The sequence below is a fragment of the Pogona vitticeps genome, chromosome 1 (genome assembly GCF_051106095.1).
Source record: "Pogona vitticeps strain Pit_001003342236 chromosome 1, PviZW2.1, whole genome shotgun sequence".
Lineage (NCBI taxonomy): Eukaryota > Metazoa > Chordata > Lepidosauria > Squamata > Agamidae > Pogona > Pogona vitticeps.
In genome coordinates this window covers 329490427-329517214 of record NC_135783.1, presented here as the reverse complement: position 1 = coordinate 329517214, position 26788 = coordinate 329490427, and the positions used below count along the sequence as shown (strand labels likewise).

The following is a 26788-nucleotide window of genomic DNA, read 5'->3' as shown; positions in this document are numbered from 1 at the left end:
TTAGCTGTCACTTGCTTGATTTGCCTTGATCTCACGTTAGACAGGTCCACGTGAGTAGCACTCTGGATTGTGCAAACCAGCTTTTAGATGCTTTTATTTTGAATGTATGGACTAGCTCCTTGGTTAGTCTTTGTCAGCCATTCTTTTCAAAAATGGATTTTGAGATGTGTGAATAAGGCCTCTAAGATTAGTATCTAATGTGTCTACCATGTGTCAGTTGTTTCCCTTCCCAGGGCTAAAATTCCTAGATTACATTTTTAGGTGGTTCCCAAAGGCCCCCTGTTGCCACCCTGGGCCCCCTTTGCTAACGATTCAGCTATGAGGATGGCCACTGTAACACTGTACATGACCACAGTATTACATTGTGTACTGCAGACAGTTCCACCAGTAGCCAACTGATGCTCTTATTGGAGGACTGGTACTATTATTACTCCTTAGTAAAAGAGTGCAGCTCATCATTAAGCTGGCCCATCATCTCACCCAGAAAAATAAGTAGGAAGGGACACCACTAAGATGGGAGGCACCAGAGTTGCCTGACCTAGTTCCAAGAGGCTCTGCATTAATTTTTCCAGAATATGAATGGAAATCTGCGCCAATGATATGCTAGCATAATTAGCACACACAGCACCTTCCACTACAACACAGTGGCTGAAATTCTGTTGCACTGCTACACAAAAGGCAGAACTTTTGGACATGAATTGCCTCAAGTTAAGGAATCTTCATAGACACTATCCATTGCACACCAAGTCACATGAATTAGTATACAACAGGTAATTTCTATGGAAATTTCTTAGAGGTCATTTTTTTCCCCCGAAGATCTACTATTTGAATAGCAGCGTAATAGGATTTCAGCCACTGTGTTGACGTGGCATGTGCTGTTTATGCTAATTACATTAACATATGACTGTGTAGGCCTTTCAGAGCCAGCTGAGTGTTTGTGTCTGTGTGTATTGAAATAATAACTTTTAAAATAGGATTCCGAGGGGACACTGCCTGACACAGATGCCTGGCCCTACATCTTCCAATAGCAATATTTCTCTATTTTATCCATAATTGTACATTTTTCTCTTTTTTATTTGTTAGAACGCTAGCAATAACTTGGAGTCTAATGTTCTGCTTCGTAACAGTCTGTTCACCTTGAGGCTTCCTTTCCAGTCAACAGCCAGGGGAGTAGGAGCTGGGATCTGGTGGTGATCAAAACAGAAGGCAGTTTTGTAGAAATTCCCTGATTATACAGGGAAAGTGCCTAATTTAGCAAAAATAAAAAATAAAAAATGTCCAAGCTTCCAAGCTACACACTTTGGGTACATGACTTCTCAAACATTTTCAGAGTGCCCCAGACCTCTTTGAGCAGAGTTTTGAAGATCTGTACCATGAACGGCTGGCTGGATAGCTCAGTGGTTTAAGTACCTAGAAGTTCAATTCCCTACTGTGCCTCCTGTGAGTAGATTCAACCAGTGTGGCCTTGGGCAAGTTGCACAGTTCCAGGGTGCCCCCAAATAAGAAAGTAGTAAACTACTTCTGAGTACTCTCTACCTGGAAAACCTTAAAAAGCATCCCCATAAGTCAGAATTGTCTTGATGGGACATTATTATTATTTATTATGAACAGAGAGAACAACAGAAAAATCTTATCACAAGCTGATCTCTAGCAGTTACAATTCAGACTCAAGCCATTGCCTACAAAAGGGCAATTTTTCTTATGTTCTTTAGAGATGTTTCTATACTGTTCTAAATGTTTAACATAAATGTCTGGAGCAACAAAGAATATATGTCAGCAAAAGAAAAACCAAAGTTAATATTGAGTTTATAGCAGCAGATCAGATGAGCGTGAGCAGCAAAACCTATCAAATATCAGATAAAACAGTCAATAAAATAATGATTGCACAAATTCTCCGTAGAAAACAGCCATGTCTAATCTGGCCTGAAGAAGCTCAGGAAGAAAGTCTATGTATAGTGATGAGAGTTGTGTAATTTCATGCATATGAACAACTGTTAAATTACTGATAGCTGATTATTCGGAAATGGGAAAAAGAAAAAATGGCCAGAATCCTTTTGGTGTTTCCGTAACTTGCCACCAAGACATCAGAAGGAACGAGAGGCCAAGGAAGTGAGTGGTGAATAGCAATCAGGAATGAAAGTGAGCACTTATCAGCCTATATGCAGAGGGGCCCATATTAATCAGGGGTAAAGACTATGGTCCTTGGAGAGCAGGGCAAAATTCTCGGGCGGCCCTGAAGATCTAGCCCAACAGCTGCCCAGTCTTCTGTGCAAACCATGCATGCCGTGGAGAAGGAGGCGTCTTGAGAGTTTTTCCCTGTTTTGCCTTGTTCTCTGTTGGCTGGTCTGTGTGTGTGTGTGTGTTTATGTAATTAATTTGTGTACCATCCATCTGGCTAAAAGGGCACTCTGGGCAGTTCACGACAAGACAATAATAACTACATAGACATCACAATACTATAAAAAAGCAATAAAGATGATCTAATCATTAAAATTGAAATCCTAACAAATACAATGTGAAAAACATTTAATAAAGTCTTCAAGATGGTGGAATAATAGGCTTAAACGTTCAAAGAAACTCTGAGTTCTGTAGCTGGAATATTTTGGAAGGCCTGTCTGAATAGCCGTGTGTTCAGAAGTCTTTTAAAAGCCATCACTGAAGGTTCCAGGTGGATATCATAAGAATGGTTTGAGAAAGACATCTGATATGTCCTATTTTAGCCTACCCTCTTTACTTGCAGGTGCTGGATTAGTGCTCCAGATCCACAGTTTAAAAAAAAAAAAAAACTCCACAGCAAACAGAAATAACTTCTATGGGTACTCTTGCCTACCAAAGAGATTGTGGCTTGTTGTTTGAGCAGCTAGGAAGTCGGTGTAGCAGCACTGTGAATCACTGGCCATTTAAAATGACAGATGTCATCCACACCCAGAATATCCAATAGTCAAGAATGGCGGACGTTGTAGTAAAAACATCTGGATAATTTAAGGCTGGGGAAGGCTGGTCTTTAGGGTGCAGCATACTGGAGAAACAACTGGAGAGGTAATTTTCGCCTCTGGTTTACTTATACCAGCAGTGGACAAACAGCGGGGGGGTCATTTTGTACACCCGGTGGCCCAATCAGCTGTTTTTAGATCGTCGTAATGCAAAAATCGGTTCCCAAGGCAGGGAACCGATCATCGTGAAGCAGATTTTTCCCATTTAAACCATCGTTTTGCCATCACTTTTGCGATCACAAAAACCTAATCGTCAAGCGATTTCCTCGTTAAGCGAGGCAATCATTAAGCGAGGCACCACTGTAACCTGCAAACAACCCCAGCAGATTTAAAACATCTAGAGTTGTTTCACCATTAATCTCACTGGCTCAACTGAATGTCTTTTTAAAAAATGGTTCAATTAAACAGAATTATCTAGACCCTTCCACACATGCTCAGGCTTAGATGACTATAGTGCAGCCTCCCTTCCAGTCAACTGCTACATTCTGTGGACCACAAGACACTTTCTAAGAAGAAATTTTGCAAAACAACATGAAAGAGAAGTGGAGGATACTTCAGTTTGGAAGGATTAAAAATACATTATGCACTTTCATCTTTCCTTGTGCTTATGTGAATGGTGGACTTAATCTTCAGTGGTGCTGTTGTCTCCACAGAAGTAGGTTGCCCATTCCACTTGCTGCTTATTCCACTGTGGGGAGCTACTAGCTACTGAGCCTCGTGGCACAGTGGTTAAACCACTGTACTGCAGCCAAAACTGTGCTCACGACCTGGGGTTCAGTCCCAGGTAGGCGGCTCAAGGTTGGGTAAAGTGAAGTCGGTAAAATGAGTACCCAGCTTGCTGGGGGGGGGGGGCAATGTATAGCCTGCATAATTAACTTGTAAACCACCCAGAGAGTGCTTGAAGCACTATGGGGCGGTATATAAGCAGCACGCTTTGCTTTGCTTTTGCTTTATGTACTGAATTCTACCACATGTTAAATGGAATGCAAAGCATTGCTAAAAGGGAAAAAAATACTGACTTTTTCTTTTGTTTATTCATTTTCATTTTAATGAACCTGTCACAGTACAGTATATTTGAAAGCAAGAAAATATTGCAAGCTTCTTTCAAAATGACCTGGAGGCCCACTCTGTAATGCAGGGAAGACAAGAATAGCAAAGACAAAAGACCTAACACAGCTGTGTGCTACAGATGTGCAGACATGTGTTCATTCAGGGGTTCACGAGACGCTGCAGACTATGTTACACATTTTAAAAATGCAAGTGTACATGAAGCAAAAAGGCAGAACAAAATTGAAGCAAGAGGCCAAAAAAAGGCTGCTCGTGTGGAATAAAAAGGATAACAGTGAACATGGAAGGCCATCTGTTATGGGAGATGTCTCCAGAGTAGACAATGGACGTGATTTGGTATTAGAAAGACAGTTTGTGGCAGCATATGGCACACAGTAGAGGTATTTGTTGTGTTTCTTAATTTGTTGTGTTTCTTAATGCAATAAAAATTAATAGAAATGGTCTGGAATAGCTTTCCTAATATGAAGAATACAATATGCAACTAAAACTTAATATTACAATTTTATAGCATAGAATTGTGGATTTTGTAACTGTAAACAACCTAGAAGTATTAAAACATGAATTTATAGTTAAGGTTTATGTGTAATTAGCATGCGAAGGATATGACCACATTGATACATGATGTTGGAAATGCCACAGGACTGCAGTGGTATGATTCCCCTCTTTTTTTTTTAGTTGACCACATGGTGTGAAATACAATGCGAATCAGCCTGGACTTTCACCCCACAATCTGTGTTTTTTTCTCTGACTTCTACTTTTTTAAAAAACTGGATCCATTCACATCAGTTCAGATGGTGTGATCAGTTGAACCAATGCAGAAAAGTGTGTTTAGAGGTGCTGCTGGCGCAGATGGGAGGACAGAGTTAAAACACTGGGAGGACCGAATCTCTGCAAATAATGCAATCTCTTTTTTCTTGTTTTAAAGCTTGGTGCCAGTACTATTGCACTAGGGCAATGGTCTCCAACCTTGGGCCTCCAGATGTTCTTGGACTACAACTCCCAGAAGCCTTCACCACCACCTCTGCAGGCCAGGATTTCTGGGAGTTGAAGTCCAAGAACAACTTGAGGCCCAAGGCTGGAGACCACAGCACTAGAGCACCTATGTACCAAAAAAGAAAAGAAAACGAAGACAATGAGAGCAGGAAGTTGCCACCCTTGTTTACAGTTCATTAAGGTAATTCTCCTGTAGCTGTGCCTCCTGCAAATGAGGAAAGTTACAGGAGAACTATGTTGACAATCTGCAAACAAGGCTGTTCATTAGTGTTCTCCTCTCTCCCTTTGGGACCAGTTAACATGGATTTACCTGGGCAAACCCAACTTCCCAGGTGCATCTCCACAGCAGCTCAGTTCACCTTTTTATTGTGTATTCACACGCTAAGCAGCAGGGGCAGGTAAGGAAGGAGACAGCCAGTGGTATCATTTGTGGCAAAAGAAAGAGTGTAGCACTTTATGCCCTTCTCTGATTTAGGTGACTCAGAAGTAGCTCCTCTTTCCCAACCCTTATCTGTCCTTCCCCTATGACAGTGGTCCCCAACCTTGGGCCTCCAGATGTTCTTGGACTACAACTCCCAGAAGCCTACACCACCACCTCTTCTGGCCAGGATTTCTGGGAGTTGAAGTCCAAGAACATTTGGAGGCCCAAGGTTGAGGACCACTGCCCTATGATATAACAAAAGGCTGCTTTCTAGTTTCACATTTTGGCCCTAGAATCTCAGGGAATGAGGTGCTGCTGATCTGGCAGTTAGCTTGACATAGAACAGATATAGCCCAGAGCAGCTTTCTTATTTCTATATTTGGTTGATTAGTTTATTTTTTATACTGTCCAACTAGTAAACTGGCTTCTCTGGGCAATTTATAGACAAGAACATAAAAATGTACATTTGGTTTTTACAGTGTATGGTATGGTATTCTCAGTGCTGCTGTTTGGCAGGAAACAGTAGACTTCCAATCCAGGCAACTCAAAATGATAGATCCATTTGAAATGTGGATTTACTGTGTGATGCTAAGAATGTCTTAGTTTGAGAAGATATCCAATGAAGAAGTGCTAAAATCAATGGGTTAAAAAAACAAGAAGTACTAAGATAAAGGATAAAAACCCTTGTTACAATTCATGCAGATACATTTCTCATGCTCAGACCTGTGGCAGTAATAGGAATGATGGAATTGAAGTGGTGAATGAGGGATGGCCAAGGAAGTTTCACAGTCTTCCAGTTGTCTTTTTCTGGCTATGCAGCTGGGAACATTACCTCTGCACCTGCCTAAAGCTAATGTGATTAGTGCAGAAGTGGCACACAGTTCAGAAGCATTCCTTGGGCAATTGGTGTCTCTTTGAATTGAGCATCATGAAACTTGAGCCTCGGGCAGCAACACTTCACCAGGGAACAGGAAGCATGGAATGCTGTTGAATAAAGTTGGTGGGTTTTCTTTGAGCTAATTTCACTTTCCTCAGAATGATCCCTCTTGCTGCATGCCAGCATCCTTGTATTGTAAAACACCTGCTGGCAATCATAGCAAAAAAAAGGCAAGCATTTCAATTAGCTTGACATAGAACAAATAATGTTTGTAAACAAATCTTACAATCTTCAATCACAAGATGGATAAAGTTGGGATATGGGTATATGAGATGTATCTGTCACATCTCTGTGACTAATAAATAATATAATATACGTAATATAATCTTATCATGCAGTGTGTGTTATGCTTAGTTAAATATAGTACTGTTGTGGAGTTTTGATTTGTTTTACATTTTGTCATTCAGAACCAGTACAGAGGAATCTTAGGCCCCAGTAACTTCGCTTTAAGCTTTAAACTTGATAGACTTTCTTAGTTATTGTTTGCTTTATAATTCAAAACAGAGGAAGGGACTAGCCCATGATCAATGAGTTTAGTGAGGACAGTTGAATAATTCTTTCATAGATCCTGTTGCAATTTAGTTTGCTTTCAAATTAAACTTTATTTCAAATGGGGATTCAAATTAATATGTAGTTCACTTGACAGTTGTATAGTCATCTCCATCAGTGGAGGCCTTTCTCTTAGTCCCACCACCTTCACAGGTGTGCTTGGTGGGGACACGGAAGAGGACCTTCTCTGTTGGTGCTCCCAGATTTTGGAACTGCCTCCCACAGGAAACCAGGCTTCCTCCATCTTTACTGTCCTTCTGCAAGCAGGTGAAGACCTTCCTCTTCAGGCAAGCTTTCCCTTAGTGACTGGCTGCCTGAGTGGGATTTTAAAATGGATTGTTGTGCCTCAGAGTAATGGGGAGTTCCTAACATTATGTAGAAACAACATATATAACCGAGTACCCTGGATCACCATATCACGTGTTGGTGTGTGATTTATAACTGTCTACTTAACAAAATGGTCATTAGGTAGATTTCCTAGAGAGCTACAGGCAGGATTTGGAAATCTGAAATGGTCTGCCATCAGTTTCTCTTTCTTCATTTTGAAGAACAATTTCTTCAGTTCTAACTTGATAGTGGGGTTTGGGTTGAGGAGGGGTTTAAGATGGCACATTTGATCAAGGACCTCATAATGATAGTGGAATATTATTTGGTAAACTTTGTATTTGAAATAGAAATTGGGGCAGGTTGTGTGATTTTGCTGTTCAACGTGCTATCCTCATACTTTGTAAAGCAATTCCTCCAGGCCAATTTCTCTCACTGTCCGCTAATTTTATGAAGGGGTATCCTTAGCACTGCATATGTGTTTCCTTTAACTTTACTTCACTTGTCAAATTGTACATAAATTTATTTTCTCCCATAAATATCTAGTCTAGAATAACTTGCATTCTCAGAAATCATATCACTCATACACTCTCACATGGAAGCATGTACATGTACACAGCAGCCCCTAAGGACTGAGGGACCTTACAGAACAAATGGAATAGAATGCAGCAGGTTTCAAAATATGGGAGAGAGGAATTAAATTTTGGTGCTACAATAATAAGTTCTGACTAAACGTTATTTCCCATTGATTCAGCAGGTCTACTGCAATTCAGACTAGCAGTTGGATTGATACTGTGGTTCCTCACAACACATGAGAAAGAATTTATATTTTGCTGAGTCGTGCTTAAATGATTTTTATTTTTAGCTTAGCCAGATCAAATTATTGGAGTGTTTTCTATACTGGTAATAGAAACAAATATGCCATAATAATACACTGAACATTCATATATATCTTTTCAAACATCCAAAGGTAGGTTATACAAAACAGATTGGAAAATTTTTAATGCTAAAATATTAAAATAAAAAAATTTCATAATTTTGAAAATCTGAAATGCTTGAACATGAGGCTTTGGCCTTAAAAACATGGGATAGGTAGGAGTTTGGTCTGTTTTGTAAACTGCCCAAAGTAGTGGGTGTTATCCAAGTTTAAAAAATGAATCAGTATACTTTACTCCACTGTGCCGTGGCCTCTACCCAAAAGTTTTACCTTAGGGCAGCTGGTGAGTATGGTGAATAAGGAGTGTTCTTTCTTTATTTCTTGGACAATATGTTACTTTTAATTAGTCCATCATAATTTTTCATATAAAAATTACTTTGTCCAGGCCATTGCTGAAGCAAAATACAAAACAAAACAGTAATCCTTTCTTCTTCTGCGTGGTCTTCTGTGAATGCACACAAAAAGGGTTAAATCAGTGCCAGCGTTGGTCCTCTCGGAATGTTCTCGAGCTAAAGAGAAAGAAACAAAGTTTAAGGTAGCCTGTACTGCGCATGCTCCACCCGCCCAAACCTCAGTTCCATTTCTCTGCTCAGCGGTTTGGAACCTCTCGTTCGAGCTCTGCTATATTTCGCTTCTTTATTGCCTTTTTCACTATTCCTATGGATTTTTTACTCTGCCTGGACTGACTATTCTACTCTCTCCACCCCTGACGCGGATTCGGACTTTCGGTTTTTCCATTTGGTTTGCCCTCTGTCTTGGTAGCCTTCGGTTTCCCGTGCTTTTACCGGACATACTTTCGCGGTGAGCTAGCTGGTTTTTTCTTCAGCTTATGTCCCCCTCTGACCCCTGTAGCCGGTGTTTAGACTGTGACAGAAAGCTCCCTTTCCACGACGGTCACAGTCGTTGCGTTTTTTGTTTGGGGGTGGCTCACTTAACTCAAAGCTGCAAACACTGTCAGGCTTTTACTAAGGCTGCGTTAAAAGCTAGGAGGCCAAGGCTTCAATACCATCTTTGGGACCTTGCTTTGTCATCCTCTAAACCTGCCCCTATGGAGCTTCCCTCAATTCCTGCAGTTCCCCAGAATGAGGGTCCTTCTTCTTCTCAAATACCTGAAGATAAGCAGGTTGAGAAGCCCCCCAAAAAAGTCCCTGCGAAAAAATCCACAGCTCCTAAGTCCGCTTCGGCGTGGATATCTGCAAAACAGACAAAGAAGAAATCCTCAGCCAAAGATTCTGACACCCTGAAACAACTACTGCCGGTGTCCATTTCTGTTCCCTCTCCCATTCTGGAGGACTCTTCTAGGGACAGGGATTCGCTGTCTGAGGTCGCCGTCTCGCTACCTCCTCGACAAGCTGAGCCTGCTCTCCCTGCAGCTATTTCATCACCGATGCCAAGCCAATTGGTCGGCGCTACTACAGGCTTAATCTCTGCCCCGCACAGCTCCACATCTACGGGCCTGGCTTCGTTGGCTCACTCTGTGTCCTCATCTGCTTCGAGGTTGAGGTCTCCACCTCGTAAGCACAGTGCTAAGAGGAAGAAACATTCAACTGATCGACGCCGCTCCCCACGTCGAGACGCAACTGCTCGTCACCGCAGTTCCCGGCGTCAACGCCATTCTTCCTCGGAGGACGATTCCCATGAGTTTGACTATCGGCGCAAGAAGCGCCGCCATCATCATCGAAGGGACTATTCGACATCAGAGTCATCCTCAGCCTCATTGGATCATCACTGACGCCGCAGAAGGGTCAAATACATTTATGTTTCCTCCTCCTCGACCCTGACGCCACCACGGAAGCATCGGCGCCGACGGAGTCTCGACGTCAGAGCATCTTTGCCTACCGCTCCCCCAATTGAGCAACCTACAGCGCCTCAGCAGCCTGCAGCTATGGCCGCATTGCCTTCAACGTCCACTGCTGCACAGCCACCTAAGCGTACAATGGCCCCTTCTCTCAATGTCGAGCGCAGGCCACCCAAAAGACCCCATTTAGAGATGCATCATGAAGAGGCTTCTTTCTCTTCTCAGGACTTGGACTCTGGCGATGAACAGCCTCAGTCTCCACCCAAGGGCGATCTCCCAGAGGGTGAAGTGGTTGAGTCGGACATGGTAGACCCCCATGCTTCTTCACCATTCAAGGATTTCTCCTCCTATACGCAAATGCTCTCTAGATTGGTGAAAGCACTTAAGCTAGATGTTGATCACCCCCCACCCCCCTCTGAAGACCTTATATTCGGGGACATCAGTCAGGAGCGCTCAGCTCCCCCTAGTCTGTCTTTCTTACCGGCCTTACTAGAAATCTTTGACTTCACCGCCATACTTCCTACACCACACTCCACTACAAGACTACTACCTTATCTTCCAAATTGGCATGTTATCACAAACGACTCATGGGTCTTAAACATCATCCAATCAGGCTACCTTCTGGAGTTTATAGAATATCCTCCTTTAGGGCACGTGGAGTTTACATCCTATGACCCTGCTCTAGAGGAGGAAGTTCTATCTCTACTGGACAAAAACACCATCCAAAGAGTTCCCAAAAGAGACATCATGAATGGTTTTTATTCAAGGTACTTCGCCATTTCCAAAAAAGACGGTGGCATAAGACCCATTTTGGACTTAAGAACACTGAACACTTACCTTTGTCCCCGCCGCTTCCGGATAGTGACATTGGAATCAATAATCCACCTGCTGCACAAAAACAACTGGTTTGTGGTAACAGATCTGAAAGATGCCTATTTCCACATAACCATTCACCCCAGTCATTGCAAGTTCCTGCGGTTCATATTTCAAAACAATGTCTACCAGTTCCTAGCTCTACCATTTGGACTTTCGACAGCTCCACACACATTTACGAAATATATGGCCCCGGTAGCAGCATACCTGCGTCTGAATGGGGTGAAAATCTACCCTTATATAGACAACTGGCTAGAGGTCTCATCTTCCAGAAGCCAAGCCTTGAAGGACACAAGTTTCATTCTCCATGTTTTACACAACCTGGGTCTTACAGTAAACCGCAAGAAATCCTGCCTCATACCTTCACAGGTTGTAGATTACATCGGAGCCACAATAGATGCCACCGTGGGTTGCATCTTCCTTCCGGCAGAACGCATAAAAAAGCTGCAAAAGGCCATCAAGAAATTTCGTACGAAGGCCTGGGTGTCTGCAAAACATGCTCAGCACCTGCTAGGCCAGATGGCATCCACGACACCTGCCCTAGCCCACGCTTGTCTCAAACTCAGGTCTCTTCAAATTTGGCTCCTCTCACTGTTCAATGTGCTTTCGGATCACCCCAAGAAGCATCTCAAGGTGACCCGGGAGCTAGCACAGCAGCTTTGGTGGTGGACTTTCATACCTCACCTCAGGATAGGCCGACCATTTACACCCCTTCGACTGACTGTGCAGGTGACCACCGATGCAAGTCCCACAGGATGGGGAACACATTGCGGGCAGCATCGCATTCATGCTCTATGGTCATCACAAGAACGAATTCTCCACATAAATCATCTGGAGTTAATTTATTTATTTATTTTATTTATTTATTTAATTTATATCCCGCCTATCTAGTCCAATGGACTACTCTAGGCGGCCGCCATAAAGGCCTTCAAATCCTTCCTTCCACTGATACATGGTTGTGGTGTTCAGGTAGTGACAGACAACACCACGACCATGTATTATATAAACAAACAAGGAGGAACCCACTCCCAGTTGCTTCTTTACCTGGCCGTGCACCTCTGGGAGTGGTGCTGTCACAGACAAATCTTTCCGGTAGCAGTCCACCTTGCAACAGGGGACAATATATTGGCAGACGAACTGAGCTGTCGCACCACCCAAACACACGAATGGGAGCTCCACAACAGGACATTTGTAGATCTGTGTCATCTTTGGGGAACTCCACAAGTAGACATCTTTGCCACTTACCGCAACAAGAAGTGCCAATTATACGTGTCGCGAGCAGGTCTAGGAATCGATTCTCTGGGAGACGCGTTTATGATACCATGGACATTCCTCTTTCACCATACCTGTTGTCACAGAGTATGGGCACAGTCCTTCACCCAGAACCAGAGACTTTACATCGGACCGTGTGGAGGATATCCCAGAGATTAGAGAAGTCCTAGATAAATCAAAAAAACCATCCACTATTCTCTTATACAGCTATAAATGGAAAAGTTTCTTGAAATTTACTGAGGCCAGAGGGTTGACTTCTTCCCCTGTCTCTTTGTCTACCCTACTCCAGTTTCTCCGTTACCTTTTTGATTTCAAATTATCTGTTTCTACCCTCAAGATATACATAGCTGCAATTGTCTCCTTTCAGCCCCGTGAGTCTGATTCATCTCGACTATTTTCTCACCCCACAGTGAAGACCTTTCTCAAGGGGCTAGTTAATTTGAGACCACCCGTTCGACCTCCAGTTCCCCAATGGTCTCTCCAACTGGTACTGCACACGTTAACACGTACTTCATTTGAACCCATGGCCACCTGTGACCTCAAGTTTCTGTCTCTTAAATGTCTGTTTCTGATAGCCATCACCTCTGCTAGGAGAGTCAGTGAGTTAGCTGCCCTCCAAGCGGATCAACCATATCTACAGTTCTTCAAAGAAAAGGTGATACTATATCCAGACAGATCATTCTTACCTAAGGTGGTTACAGACTTTCATCTGAACCAGCCTCTAATTTTACCTACATTATTTCCTAATCCCACCACAGACACTGAGCGCATGCTCCACATGTTGGATGTTCGACGATCACTTGCCTTTTATGTTACACGTTCTAAAGAATTTAGACTTTCCAATAAACTGTTTCTGTGTTACTTCGGACATAAGAAGGGTCTTCCAGCTTCCTCCTCAACACTCTCTCGATGGTTAGTCTCCGCTATAACTCTCGCTTATCAGCTACAACGAAAGGATCCTCCAGAGGGTCTTTGTGCTCACTCTACAAGGGCGATGGCTTCTTCGACCGCCTTGCTTCATGGGGTTGATGTTCCGGACATATGCAGATCCGCTACCTGGTTGAATGTTTCCACATTCATCACCCACTACAAGCTGGATCTGAGGGCTAAGAAGGAAACATCTTTTGGGAGAGCGGTGTTAACTTCGGTTCTCCAGTGACGGCCCTCCTACCAGTAAGTTAGCGTGCTAGTCACCCTTTTTGTGTGCATTCACAGAAGACCACGCAGAAGAAAGACGGGTTACTTGCCTGTAACCATGGTTCTTCTAGTGGTCATCTGTGAATTCACACAATCCCGCCCGACCTCCCCACTATCCGTCACTGTCAATATCTGACTCTTACTCAGGTATCTCTGGCGGAAAAATGGAACTGAGGTTTGGGCGGGCGGAGCATGCGCAGTACAGGCTACCTTAAACTTTGTTTCTTTCTCTTTAGCTGGAGATTTAACCCTTTTTGTGTGAATTCACGGATGACCACTAGAAGAACCATGGTTACAGGTAAGTAACCCGTCTTTTCTCTGAAGCTTGATGTTCACTTGTTGACATATCCATTTGTTTCATTTGTATCTCATCATTCTCTCAAGAAAAGGACTCAAAGCAGCTTACAGTTAAATAAAGTTATGTTCAACAAACTGCTCTTTTTACACCCTCTTGATCTCTCTCTCTTTCTCTCTCTCTGTCACATGATTCATCTTCAGTTCCTCCTGGAGTGATACAAAATGGAGCTCGCATACTGAGTAGAGGAATTTTCCCAGGAGTTAGACCACTGCCAATAAACCCTATTGGAAGCATGGCTGCTGCAGTAAGGTAAGGATACTGGATTACAGAATCAGTGTCACAACACTAATCTTTCTGTGGCTGCTGTGGTCTCAGTTATGTCTCCCCTGCATGGTTTTCATTACTGCCAGGGTTATGGTTGCCGCAACAGTGCAGATTACCAGGTACCTTGAAATGAGAACTCTAAAAGGACTGTGATAAACCTACAATTGATCTAGCAGAATTTGTGGCAAGTTTTTCAATGGCTTTATATCTTGCAGTTTTGTTTTGTTTTCCAGTGAGACCAAGAGTGCAACCAGATGGATTTGTTTGGTCTGCTCTAGGCTGGTTCACTTATTTTCCCAGTGACCACATTACATATGAGCCATTGCACACCAGCCTGTTCCTGATCTATGCCTACCCACACCTTTTGCAGCACCTGACAGGGGCTTGTTTCATTTCATTTCATTTGGTGCAGGTAGAATTACTTTCTTTTGGTTTGGTTCCGGCATGTGTGATCGTTGGAATAGAACCAGAGCAGCGGGCTTAAGATACTGGATGATAACTGGAAATTGAAAGCTTCTTCCCACTCCCCCATGGAGGAGAAGAGAAAGGAAGAAAGGCTGGTTAGTTTTTTAAGCCCCAAGTCATTGCTGATGTGCTAGATCTCTTAGGGAAAAACATTTGAAATGTTCCTCTCGCCCCCCCCCCCATGTGAGAGCACGAAGAAGCTTTCAATTTCTCATTGTGAAACACTTGAAGGAAAGCACAAAGCAGGGACAAGAAGGGAGAATTTTGGGTTGGTTTTTTTTTCCTTTTAAAGGAGAAGAATAGCCAAACAGTCATTTCATGTGCATTGTGGTTGATCCTTGCATGTGGATGCAAAGATTTCCCCAAATGATATACTACACCTCAAAGTGATCCTGTTAAGCGTGATTCAGACTAATCTAGGCTAGGATAATCTGTCTAGTGAGGCTATTCCTCTACTCTTTGTGCTTTTAGCCACACTTAATACCTAAGTAAAGTGTGTTTCAAATCCATATAATATATTATGCTGGCCAAAAGCCACCGATGCTTACTACCTCTTTGCCACAGGATGGATCTAACAGAACAGAGTAGGTGCAACAGACTATGGTTTGGAACTTGTTTGGCATTCTTACCATTCTTGCTAGGTACCATTGGTGAAATACTTCTGTGAAGAGTGCACTCAGTCCATAGTCCATGTAATCCCCAGATTATTTGTATACAAACAGCTACTTCTGTGCTTGCAACATATGAATAATGCAGGTTTTTGGCTTTTAGCTCAGTATTTGCCAACATGCTGAAATCCACTTTATATTTGTTTTGTTCTCTCTTTTTATCCCACACATTTCACAGTCGCATCCCATTCAAGTCATTTATAGACTGCTCTCTTTTCACACAGTAATTGATTGAATGAATGGCATTGTTGCCTAGTTTGTGTGCAGGCTCACTTGGCTGCTGGCCCTTGAGCCAATTAGTAAGTGATCTTGTACAGTCATTTCATCTTTGGGTGTCCAGTCTAAAGTGCAACAGAATGGGGATTGTTTAGATAATGTGTATTGTTCAAAATACTAAAACCAAGACAAATTCACCACTTGACATGCGGAAAGATTAGCCATGGGAGATTATGTCATTTTACTATTATGCTGTTGTTCCTTTGGCTTAAAATGCATAAACAGATCTTCTGTTCCAGACTAATCTGTAAATGGAAATACACTATTTTTAGTGTGCAAATCATTATTATCTGCCATTGAAGTTACTCAACAGACTTTTTTTTTTACAGCAGTCTTAATTTTACTATACTCACCCTGCTTTTCCATTGTTTGCCACAGATCTTTTTTGAAGGGTAGAGGGGGTGAAATAAAACAGTTTGATTTCTCTTTAGGAGGCACGCCCATACATATTACTGCCACAGTTCTAAAACATTGCATTCAACCATGACTGGTACTAGAAAACCAGAATCATACATTGATTTAAATTTGGATGCACAATGTGCAATCCAAAGATTTCAGCAGCCCTTGGAAAAATTCTTTGCCCATGAGGGGGGTCTAGCAGGGGAGGAGAGGGGAATTCAGAGCAATGGGAGTGGGGAGTCTTCTGTCCTAACGTCAGCTGGGGATGTCAACTGCAGAGAACAGGGTCTGAATTGAACAGAGGAAAAGAAAAGAAGTGGAATCCCTTTCAAAGTGTTCAGTTTGTTTGTCTATAAACAATTATGTGGCACTCCACAAGCATCCGGCTATGTGGAGAAGGAAGGAAAGAGAGGAAGAAAGGGCATGGCTGAAAGAAAGAGAAATTGTATGTTTTTCACCCTCTTCTGATTCTTTCCTTGCTCATTTTGGGCTTCACCTCAGTTCAGGCCATTTGGTCCTGGAATGAATTTCCATGAGAGAATACTTGTGCCTGGGAAACAATCAGTCTCTTTGTTTGGGGTCCATGTATAACTGTATACATTTTTGCCATGCAGTCCCACTCTCATGTCTGAAGAAGTGGACTTGTCCACCAAAGCTCATATTAAAATATAGCATTTAATCTTTAAGTTCCACAATGTTTTTGTTTTCTTCTTTATTTTTATTTTTTAATTTTTGTTTTGTTTTTCTTTGACACACTAACACAGACTGACACAGCTACCTCTTAAAACTCTGAGGGAATGTGATAGGTTGTCAATAACAAAAAGCAAGCAAGCAAAATAAGTTTATAGCATGGCACACAGGCCATTGCAACATACATCGCATAAAACAATATAAAACAATATTAACAATATACAGACCATTAGAATATAGTACAATAAAATATTAAAAGCCATTTAGGATCAGGTTGATTTCTATTACAGCACAAAATTTTAGCATTTAAGGAGAGGCCAAAGACAGATGGAGATCATTAACCAATGCCAGCAGCAAGCAAAAAATTATTCTCAACTGGATGAGATGGCTGGCCAGTATCATCGAAGCTACCAATATGAATTTGACCCAACTCCGGGAGGCAGTGGAAGACAGGAGGGCCTGGTGTGCTCTGGTCCATGGGGTCACGAAGAGTCAGACACGAATAAACAACAACAACAAAGCTTTACAGAACAATTTAAGTTAGGATGACTTGGTGGTCCATGGTCAATTTTGGTCTGTTTTTACAGGTACAATGTCACAGTGAAATGAGAAGTCCCTGAAATTTTCCTGTGCTTATCTGTTTTAAAACAAGTTCCTACCTGGCAACATTAAGTTACAGCCATAAGATAAAAAACCACTTATCGATGGTAAAGTTTCTTGTATAGTTCCAATGTATTAACTGGGGATTGAGTATGAAACCTTCCCAAAAATATGTCCCCTGGTTTTTATTAGAAGATTTTTGTGGAATTGGTTCTGTTTTTCTGGATGGGACCATATACTTCTTGGTGGCATCATCTCAATCAGTGTACTTTTATTTCCTTTTGACAATGATTAAAAAAAATTGTGGTGCATACATAATATGTAAACAAATGACCACTGAATAATTTCTTGTATTTTCACCCCACAGTGATATCCTCTATAAAACTAGGAGCTGATTGACAACATAGCTAACATGTTTTATTTACCTCAAGCATTTTGATCCAGTTAGAGCTTGTGTACATGGGGTCCCTTTGGAGTGAGCTGGTGTGGCTATATAAGTTTGGTGGGGGGCAGTTAGAGGTGTGATATGTCACTTGGTGTGATCCTCACATCCAAATGGCATATCAGAGCTCAAGCAATCATGTTTGGTCCGGCTCCTTCAAGTTTGAATTTACGATATCAAAGTTTAATAAGTGAGCTACTTCAGGATATTTGGGGGGGGGGGGAATGAATACTCCCTCTGTTCCTAGGCAGAGGGGCAGGGGAAGTTTAAAAAAAACCTCTATAATAAACCATCACTGATACATTGTATTACATGGGGGGGAGAAAGTATTTAATTCAGTGCTGATATCCTGAAGTGGTTCAATTATTAAACCAGTGAATTGGTTTAATAGTTGAATTGGAAATTCAGACCAGGAGGCTTGATAGCCAGAAGGCTCCTTTAGGTCCTTTCCCAGTGATCACAAGTGCTGGAAATGGACCAAACCAGAGCAACCCTACCCACAACAAAAAATAGAAACCCCTGACAGGGACTCAGAAAGCTGTGGATAAGAACACTCCGGGGATGATTTGGTTCACTCCAACAATTACATCTTGTGATTGCCCCCCCAAAAAAGGAGTGAACCAACCTGGTCCTGGAGTAGACCAAATAGCAGCCGTAATGGCAGTCTGATTGTACCCTTACTTAGCCAAAATAGCTCCCAGAGTGGCTTAAAAATATTAGCAGTAAGATCTCACTGCTCTTAGGCCTGATGTCTGCAAGAGGTGACCAAAAAAAGGGGGGGTGGAAATGGTGGGGGAAAGAGGAAGAAAGAGCCAGATAACAAAAAGCAAGGTTGGGATTGACTTTTTAAATGTATAGTTCTTGTCAGCTGGGATGAAAACAGTTTCAGGTAGCGTGACAGATCAGTTCCCAGTAGGTTGGCGGTGAGATGACAGTTAGGAAAGCCATAAGCAGCTAATCTGTCAGTAGAAATGATGGAATAACTAAGAGACTGAGCTTTGAATTGGGAAGTTACTAGTTCAAATGTTTCATCCTTCATGAACTCACAAAATGGCCTACAGGAAGTCATTTTCTCTCACCGAAGTTTCCCCCCCGCCCCCATCTTCAGTCATATATAATAATACTGACTGGACTTATAGGGTCATTGTACACATATAAGTTGAATTAAGTTTATGAAGTGTTTTAGACATTCCACAATGCCATACAGATGTTAAGTGTGAGTCTTAAATGTAAGGACTTGTTTGCAGCTACAGTGGTGCCTCGCTTAACTATTACCTCGTTAAATGACAAATCCGCTTTACGATGGGGGTTTTGCGATCACTATTGCGACTGCAAAACGATGTTCCTACTGGGAAAATTCGCTTCATGATGATCGGTTCCCTGCTTCGGGAACCGATTCTTCGCATTACGATGATCTAAAAGCAGCTGATCGTTGGGTTTCAAAATGGCCGCTCACTGTGCAAAATGGCTCCCCGCTGTGTTAAGGATGGATTCCTCGCTATACAGGCACCAGAAAATGGCCGCTCTATGGAAGATCTTCACTGCACAATGAGGTATTTCGCCCATTGGAACACATTGAACAATTTTCAATGCATTTCAATGGGTTTTTAAATTTCGCTTGACAACTATTTCGCTTAACAGCGATTTTAACGGAACGCATTATCATCGTCAAGCAAGGCACCACTGTATTTGTTTATTGTTATGGATTGAAGTCCATGCTCATCCATAAAAACTCAGAGGGCATTGTATGGTAATGGGAAACAATTCCTTAAACATCTCATATACCTTTACAAAACTCATTAGGGTTGCTGCAAGTCAGAAGTGACCTGACAGCATATAACAACAATTGTGGTTTAATGTAAGAATTTTTCTGTTTCATATGTGGAAGAATTAGCATTAAGTGTTTTCAGCAAACCATAGCTCCTATACAACATCAAACTGAGCAGCAGTATTTGCACCTAAGGGTCAGGAGGCCAGAGCACTTAATACATTCCAATGGAAAGACAGTACTTGAGGCCTGATCTGTTGAATAATTGTTTTATTATTTGGAGCTGGTGGAATAATTCAGTGAATTTAGTATCTGGCTGAAGAGCCAGAGATTGAGAATTTAGTTCCTCACTATGCCTCTTGGATGAAGAGCCAACCTGTGTAGCCAAAGGAAAGCTGCACAGTCCCAGGACATTCCCAGAAGAGAATGATAAACCACTTCTGAGAACCTAGGACATCCTGGAAAAGGTCACCATAAGTTGTAATTTACTTGACAGCACATATTTATTATTTATTATTTGCAGCCTAGTAGTGATCGTTGTGTCTTGAAATGCATTACAAGTTTGTATTTTGCCGTCATGTAGGGGGAAAAAATCTTACAAGAAATTTGTTTTATATCCAGTAGTGAAGAATTGTGAGAGTTGTACTCCAGATACATCTGGACCCCACAGTTGCCCAGTCCTGTACTAAAAAGAGCTACGTACATGAAATCCTATTAGACCAGTGGTTCTTAACCTTGGGTCCCTGGGTCCTGGACTAAAACTCCCAGAATTCTTTGCCACAAGCTGTGATGGCCAGGATTTCTGGGAATTGTAGTCCAGGAACCTCTGGAGACCCACAGCTGGGAACCGCTGTATTAGACACTATATTTCCATTTTTATTAAGACCTGTAGAACTGTATTACTACATAATTTTTTCAGAACAAACCTTTTTCAGTTATATTGCCCTGAGAGAGACTTGCCTGGTGGATATGTTGCAGTCCTTTCAGGGCCAGGTGAAAACCCTTTCATTGTCGTTCAAGTTAAAATAGATATTGATGCTTCTTGAAGCTTTGCACTGCTTACTATTCTGTTCTTGCCTTTATTGGTTTTATTCTGAAGCCATTTCATTTTGTATTTTCCGAGAATTCTACATTTAATGCTATGATGATCCGTTTTAACAAAAACAGTAAATATTCTTGTGGCATCTGAAAGATTAAGAATCTTTGACTGGCATCTGCTTTCACAGATTGTAGCTAGCAATCTACGAAAATGTAGACTAAAAAAACATGCTAGTTTTTAAGATGGCACAAAATTTTTCATTATTTGGTATTCTTTACGTTTGAGAGCGTTGACTAATGGGAAGTGTAGAAATGAAGTTAGTCAAAAATAAATGGAAGATTAATAAATAAGAGGACGCATCGTAGCCCTAGCCCTTTTGCTATTTCACTCAGAAAGCGAAATGCTGCCACTGCTGCCATCTCAATCTTCCTGATTGTTGGGACTGCCTCTCATCCTCTACTCCTCCAGCATCTATTGCTTTGTCTCATACCTCTGTTTGCTTCCTTGCAAAGAAGTCCCAGCCATGGCACACAAAGAACACTGGCTGATGAATAACAAATTGCAAGGAAGCATAGTACTCTGCAGCTATGACAATGTGGGGAGGGTGAGGTGAGGTAATGCAGACAGGACCATCTAAAACCGAACCAAGGGTGAAGAAGGAGAAAGGCAGTATAACAGGGGCCTCCAGGTAGGAGAGGTGGCCCTATCTGACATTCCTTGAATTCTGTCTGAGGTGGCAGTGTTACTCAAGATTATGTGAGGTCTCACCCTGAAAGGAGAGTAGGGTGAATAAGCCAAAACCACAGTTCTTTTTCGTGGCCTCTGTGAATGCACACATATGGTTATTGTCTGCACCTGCGCTGACTCTCTCGGAAGATTCTAGAGCTAAAAGTAACAATTTTATGGTGTGATCCTCCATGAGGTATATGCTCCTCCCACCCACCATCTTCCCCAGTTCTTTTTTTCCGCCGAGCTGAACGGTTCTCAGGAAAGATTGAGCGCTCCGCTATTTGCCTTTTGCCTATTTTTCTAGGCTCCTTTGAGCTTTTGTTTGTTTATCTTCACTTTAAATTACCTACTTAGTGATCCTCCGCGTCTTTTGTTTGCCTAATCGGCTTCCCACGGTCTTTTTATTCCCTTCCCTTTCCCCTCCCCCCCCCCAGTTCTTTGCTTATGGCCTCTCCGTCTCCTTTTAAAAGGTGTATGACCTGTGCGAATAAAAGCACACTTTCGGACGGGCATAGCCAGTGTCTTTTTTGTTTGGGTGAGGAACATCCTACCCATTTGTGTCCTGCTTGTAAAAATTCAACCAAGCCAGCACTAAAACAGAGGCTCCAAAGACTTCGGTCTTACCTTTGGCAAACAGCCATGAATCCTCCTACTTTGGCTTCGGAAGCGGCTAGATCTCCTGCCCTTTCAGCCGATAGACTTCCAGCAGGCCAGTCTACCTCTGATTCTACCTCTGTACTACCAGCTAAGGACACTGTTGAGAAAGCAAAATCGTCTGGTAAGCACAAGTTGCCCTCCTCTCAAGTCTCAAGCGCACTATCCAAGCTCGAAGAAAAAGCCCAAACCTGCCCGTAAGAGGCCTAGAAAGGACAGAGTTCCCCGGGTGGAGCCCCCTCAGCCTTCTCTGCCTTCCCCCATCCTCGAGGAATCATCCAGAGAAGCCTCTGACTTGGCCTCCGATGGAGATGAATCCCATGATGTCGCGCGCCCCCCCCACGATGCTGCCCCAAACCCCAAGCATTGGCCTCAACGCGGCTGCGCCACAGTCCAGCCCGGCCTCAGCCCATTCAGACCCTGACTAAGGGCGGGCAGCTGAAAGCTCACCATCTGATCTGGAAGTTCCCCCTTCACCTCCATGGAAGAGAAAGGAGAAACGAAAGCACCTCTCCCCACCGAGGTCCGTGCCATCGCAAGGCGATTTTTGCCCTTTTCCAATGGTACCATACCATTTTGACCCCTTCATCTGGCAGACCCTGTACGAAAGGTACCAGCCTGAACAGGCTAAACAGCATCGAATGACGCCAGACCTTCCCCATGCTGTCCCTTTCGTGGACTCTAATCGCCTCTGTGCAACCACTTTGGCCCCGACAGCTTCAGCTCCGCCTGTATGCCCTCCGGCCCCATCTAAGCCAATGCCTCTAACTCGAATGCAAGACAGAGCTCATGAAGCCGTACCCCTACATCCCGCATCACCGATGCTGGACCCGATGCCATCTCAAGACCCCTTTGAAGGCATGCCGATCCAACGACACCAAGCTCCCCTGACAGAGGGCTTTGGTCCATCAGACTACCCTTCATCTCCAGGCTCCCCTGCATCTTCGGAGACACAACACTCTGAGTCCTCCCATGAGCCTGAGCTTCCCCCTCCAGTCCCAGATACGAGGGGCAGCCATGCTTCGTCCTCCTCAGATGACTTCTCCTCCTATTCTACACTTGTTTTCCAAATGGCACAAGCCCTGAATCTCGACACCGAACAGCCCTCGTCCGCGGATGCCGACCCGGTGTTCGATGACATCAACCAGGAGCGTCCCGTTCCATTGAGTCTCGCCTTTAACAAGTCCATCCTTCAACTTATTAAGGATACTTAGGGAAAACCTCCTTCTACTATGCAGATTTCTCGCCGCACCGATGGCCTCTATAGGACCTACAGTGTCGATGCCGAATTCCTTAATAAACATTCAGTGCCTAACTCTGTTATCTTTGAATCCAGTCAGGCCCAAACCCAGACTAGGTCCAAGCCTACCCTTGCCAACAAAGACGGCAGAAAAGTTGACACAATGGCAAAACGAATTTACTCTCTGCAAGCCTTTTTGCTCAGGAGTATCAGCTACCAGGCAACTATGGGCACCTTTCAGCATCATTTTTGGAATCAATTCCTTCCTCTTATTGACTCATCTCCTGAACCCATGAACATCCATTCGCAAGCCATTTCTCTTGCCAAATATCAGAGGATTGCAGCGCGACACTCTGCTGTCGTCTGCTACGTGGTCCTCACTGTCCACGTTTGTCAAGCACTACCGTCTAGATGTCAGAGCACGCCAAGATGCTGCATTTGGCAGAGCTGTCCTGTCATCCTTCTTACCGTGACGCCCCACCAACCGGTAAGTGCAGCTTGCTAGTCACACATATGTGTGCATTCACAGAGGCCATGAAAAAGAAAAAGAGGTTACTTACCTGTAACCATAGTTCTTTGAGTAGTCCTCTGTGAATTCACACAACCCGCCCATCCTTCCCCTCTATCCGTCATGGGTTAATTATATAATTAATTAATTCTTTCCTTCATACCCGGCGGATAAAATTCAGGAACTGGGGAAGATGGTGGGTGGGAGGAGCATATACCTCGTGAAGGTTCACATCATAAAATTGTTACTTTTAGTTCTAGAATCTTCCAAGAGAGTCAACGCAGGCACAGACAATACCCATATGTGTGAATTCACAAAGGACCACTCAAAGAACTATGGTTACAGGTGAGTAACCTTTTTTTTCACCTATCAACGTTGAGACATTTTTATTTTAGTGCTGTAGCTTTTTAAAGATTCTGCATCTCCTCTAGTGTAGCAGTAAGGAAAGTGTTTGGCTCTGGGGCCTTATTGTAACTCTGTGGTATACATTCTGTAGCATGACATTTGATTTTGGACACAAGTTCAGAAATAAGCAACATAATCTTAAAACAAAGTCCATTTTTGTCTTCCTTTATATGCTTTTCCCCCCAAATTTGGCTGCTTTGGCTAGTAGCATTGAAATTGACAAATCACAGCACATTGAGTAAGCACTTACATAGATCTTCTTGCCACACCATCTGTGAGGGACTGTAGCTTCTAGAACAAAAAAGCCAGTAAGTTCTTGTTAATAAATAAATAAAATAATTTAAAGAGACCTGTTTGTTCAGTGAAAAATATTTTGGTGACAATGGAGAGTTTGCTTTGGAATTATATCATAAAGGAAATACATTCCATATTACTATAAATATTGTCAGAATTAGGGCTTTACTCATCATTGACAGGGCACACCTTTGCATTAATGCTACATCTGTCCTGATCATAGACAAAGCACTGTTTTATTAGCAGATCATTACACAGTCTGTGTTTGCAGTGGTGCTGTGCATATATAATTATGGTTGTAAAATCCCTCCTGTAAGTTTTTCCTGCCAATAGTACAATGTATTTAGTGCATTGATTTGTATGCTTTGATCCTCTGGGATATGACCTGATTATGTGAGGGAATACTGCTTAGTGTTAATTTACTTCCTTAGTATCAGAGGTGCCTGGGAAACATTTCTGCTGCAATGAAGTGGAAACTTTTTCACATCTCTGCACAAAAATAGTTGAGGGAATAGTGTTGTGCTGAATGTTTCTCCCATAATAATTTTAACAATTCTTCCTCAATTTGATAGAAGAAGAGTGGGCTTTATGAAAGAAAATCAGAAGAAGAGAAATCTTGGATGAGTAGGTCCAAGACTCTACTGCTTGCTTTGTTTTTTGAGATGATTGAGGTTGTATAAAAATATCTTATCTTTCATTGTACAATGACGTATGTGCAGGCAATGTGATTGTACACATGGTTGTATTCTCCAGCATCCCACAATTTCGTGAAAGTTCAAGAAAGGAGGTTATAAATTAACTCCACCCATGAGGCTTTTTGAAATCAGGAAGGGTCTGCAACCAGAGAAAGATCAGAATGATGGAGGGATGTAATAGAAAACAAAAAACAATTCATACAGAAAAAGGCCACTAGAGGCATCTACAGGTCAGTATGTGAGCCAGGGAAGGAGAAATAAGGAAAACCTTTCCACTCAGACAAGACATTTGGCCAACACGAAGCCATTTGTAGCATTTCCAGTCTGATGTTATTCATAGCAATACAAGGTTAATAGAACCACCCAACAACCTAAAATTAATTTGTGCTGGGAATATGTTCCAAGCTGCAGTTGTTCAAGTTAACAGAACTGTTGTTGTTGTTTAATCCTTAAATCATGTCCGACTCTTCATGACCCCATGAAACAGAGCACGTCAGGCCCTCCTGTCTTCCACTGTCTCGAGGAGTTGGGTCAAATTCATGTTGGTAGCTTCGGTGACACTGTCCAACCATCTCGTCCTCTGTCGTCCCCTTCTCCTCTTGGATTCACACTTTCCCAATATCAGGGTCTTTTCCAGGGAGTCTTCTCTTCTCATGAGATGACCAAAGTACTGGAGCCTCAGCTTCAGGATCTGTCCTTCCAGTGAGCACTCAGGGTTGATTTCCTTCAGAATGGATAGGTTTGTTCTTCTTGCAGTCCAGGGGATTCTCAAGAGCCTCCTCCAGCACCACAATTCAAAAGCATCAGTTTTTCGGCGGTCAGCTTTCTTTATGGTCCAGCTCTCACTTCCATACATCGCTACTGGAAAAACCATAGCTTTGACTATGCATACTTTTGTCGGCAAGGTAATGTCTCTGCTTTTTAAGATGCTGTCTAAGAAGCAGGCGTCTTTTAATTTCATCGCTACTGTCTCCATCTGCAGTGATCATGGAGCCCAGGAAAGTAAAATCTGTCACTGCCTCCATATCTTCCCTTTCTGTTTGCCAGGAGGTGATGGGGTCAGTGGCCATGATCTTAGTTTTTTTGATGTTGAGCTTCAGACCATTTTTGCACTCTCTTTCACCTGCATTAAAAGGTTCTTTAATTTCTCCTCACTTTCTGCCATCAGAGTGGTATCATCTGCATATCTGAGGTTATTGATATTTCTTCCAGCAATCTTAATTCCGGCTTGGGTTTCATCCAGTCCAGCCTTCCGCATGATGTATTCTGCATCTAAGTTAAATAAGCAGGGGGACAATATACAGCCTTGTGGTACTCCTTTCCCAATTTTGAACCAATCAGTTGTTCCATATCCAGTTCTAAGTGTTGCTTCCTGTCCCACATATAGATTTCTCAGGAGATAGAAAAGGTGGTCAAGCACTCCCATTTCTTTAAGGACATGCCATAGTTTGTTGTCTTCAACACAGTCAAAAGCTTTTGCATAGTCAATGAAGGAGAAGTAGATTTTTTCTGGAACTCTCTGGCTTTCTTCATACTGCAGCGCATGTTAGTAATATGGTCTCTAGTTCCTTTGCCCCTTCTAAATCCAGCTTGTACTTCTGGGAGTTCCCCATCCACATACGGCTGATTTTGATAATAACCTTGGTAGCATGTGAAATGAGTGCAGTTGTACGGTAGTTGGAGCATTCTTTGGCACTGCCCTTCTTTGGGATTGGGATGGAGTTTTTCCAGTGCTCTGGCCACTGCTGAGTTGTCCAAACTTGCTGGCATATTGAGTGCATTGCCTTAACAGCATCGTCTTTTAAGATTTTAAATAGTTCCACTGGAATGCCATCACCTCCACTGGCCTTGTTGTTAGCCATGCTTTCTAAGACCCACTTGATTTCACTCTCCAGGATGTCTGGCTCAAGGTCAGCAATCACACTGGGTTGT

General features: G+C 42.7%; 1 protein-coding gene across 6 annotated transcripts in view; it reads left to right on the top strand.

The window, feature by feature from the left end:
• Positions 1-26788, top strand: part of FOXN3 (forkhead box N3) — a 194041-nt gene that overhangs the window by 150208 nt on the left and 17045 nt on the right. For all 6 annotated transcript variants that reach the window (XM_078383724.1, XM_078383723.1, XM_078383722.1 and 3 more), the window contains one exon: positions 13861-13969. In XM_078383724.1, coding sequence (XP_078239850.1) covers positions 13861-13969 — 109 coding nt within the window. The remainder of the gene's footprint in view (positions 1-13860; positions 13970-26788) is intronic.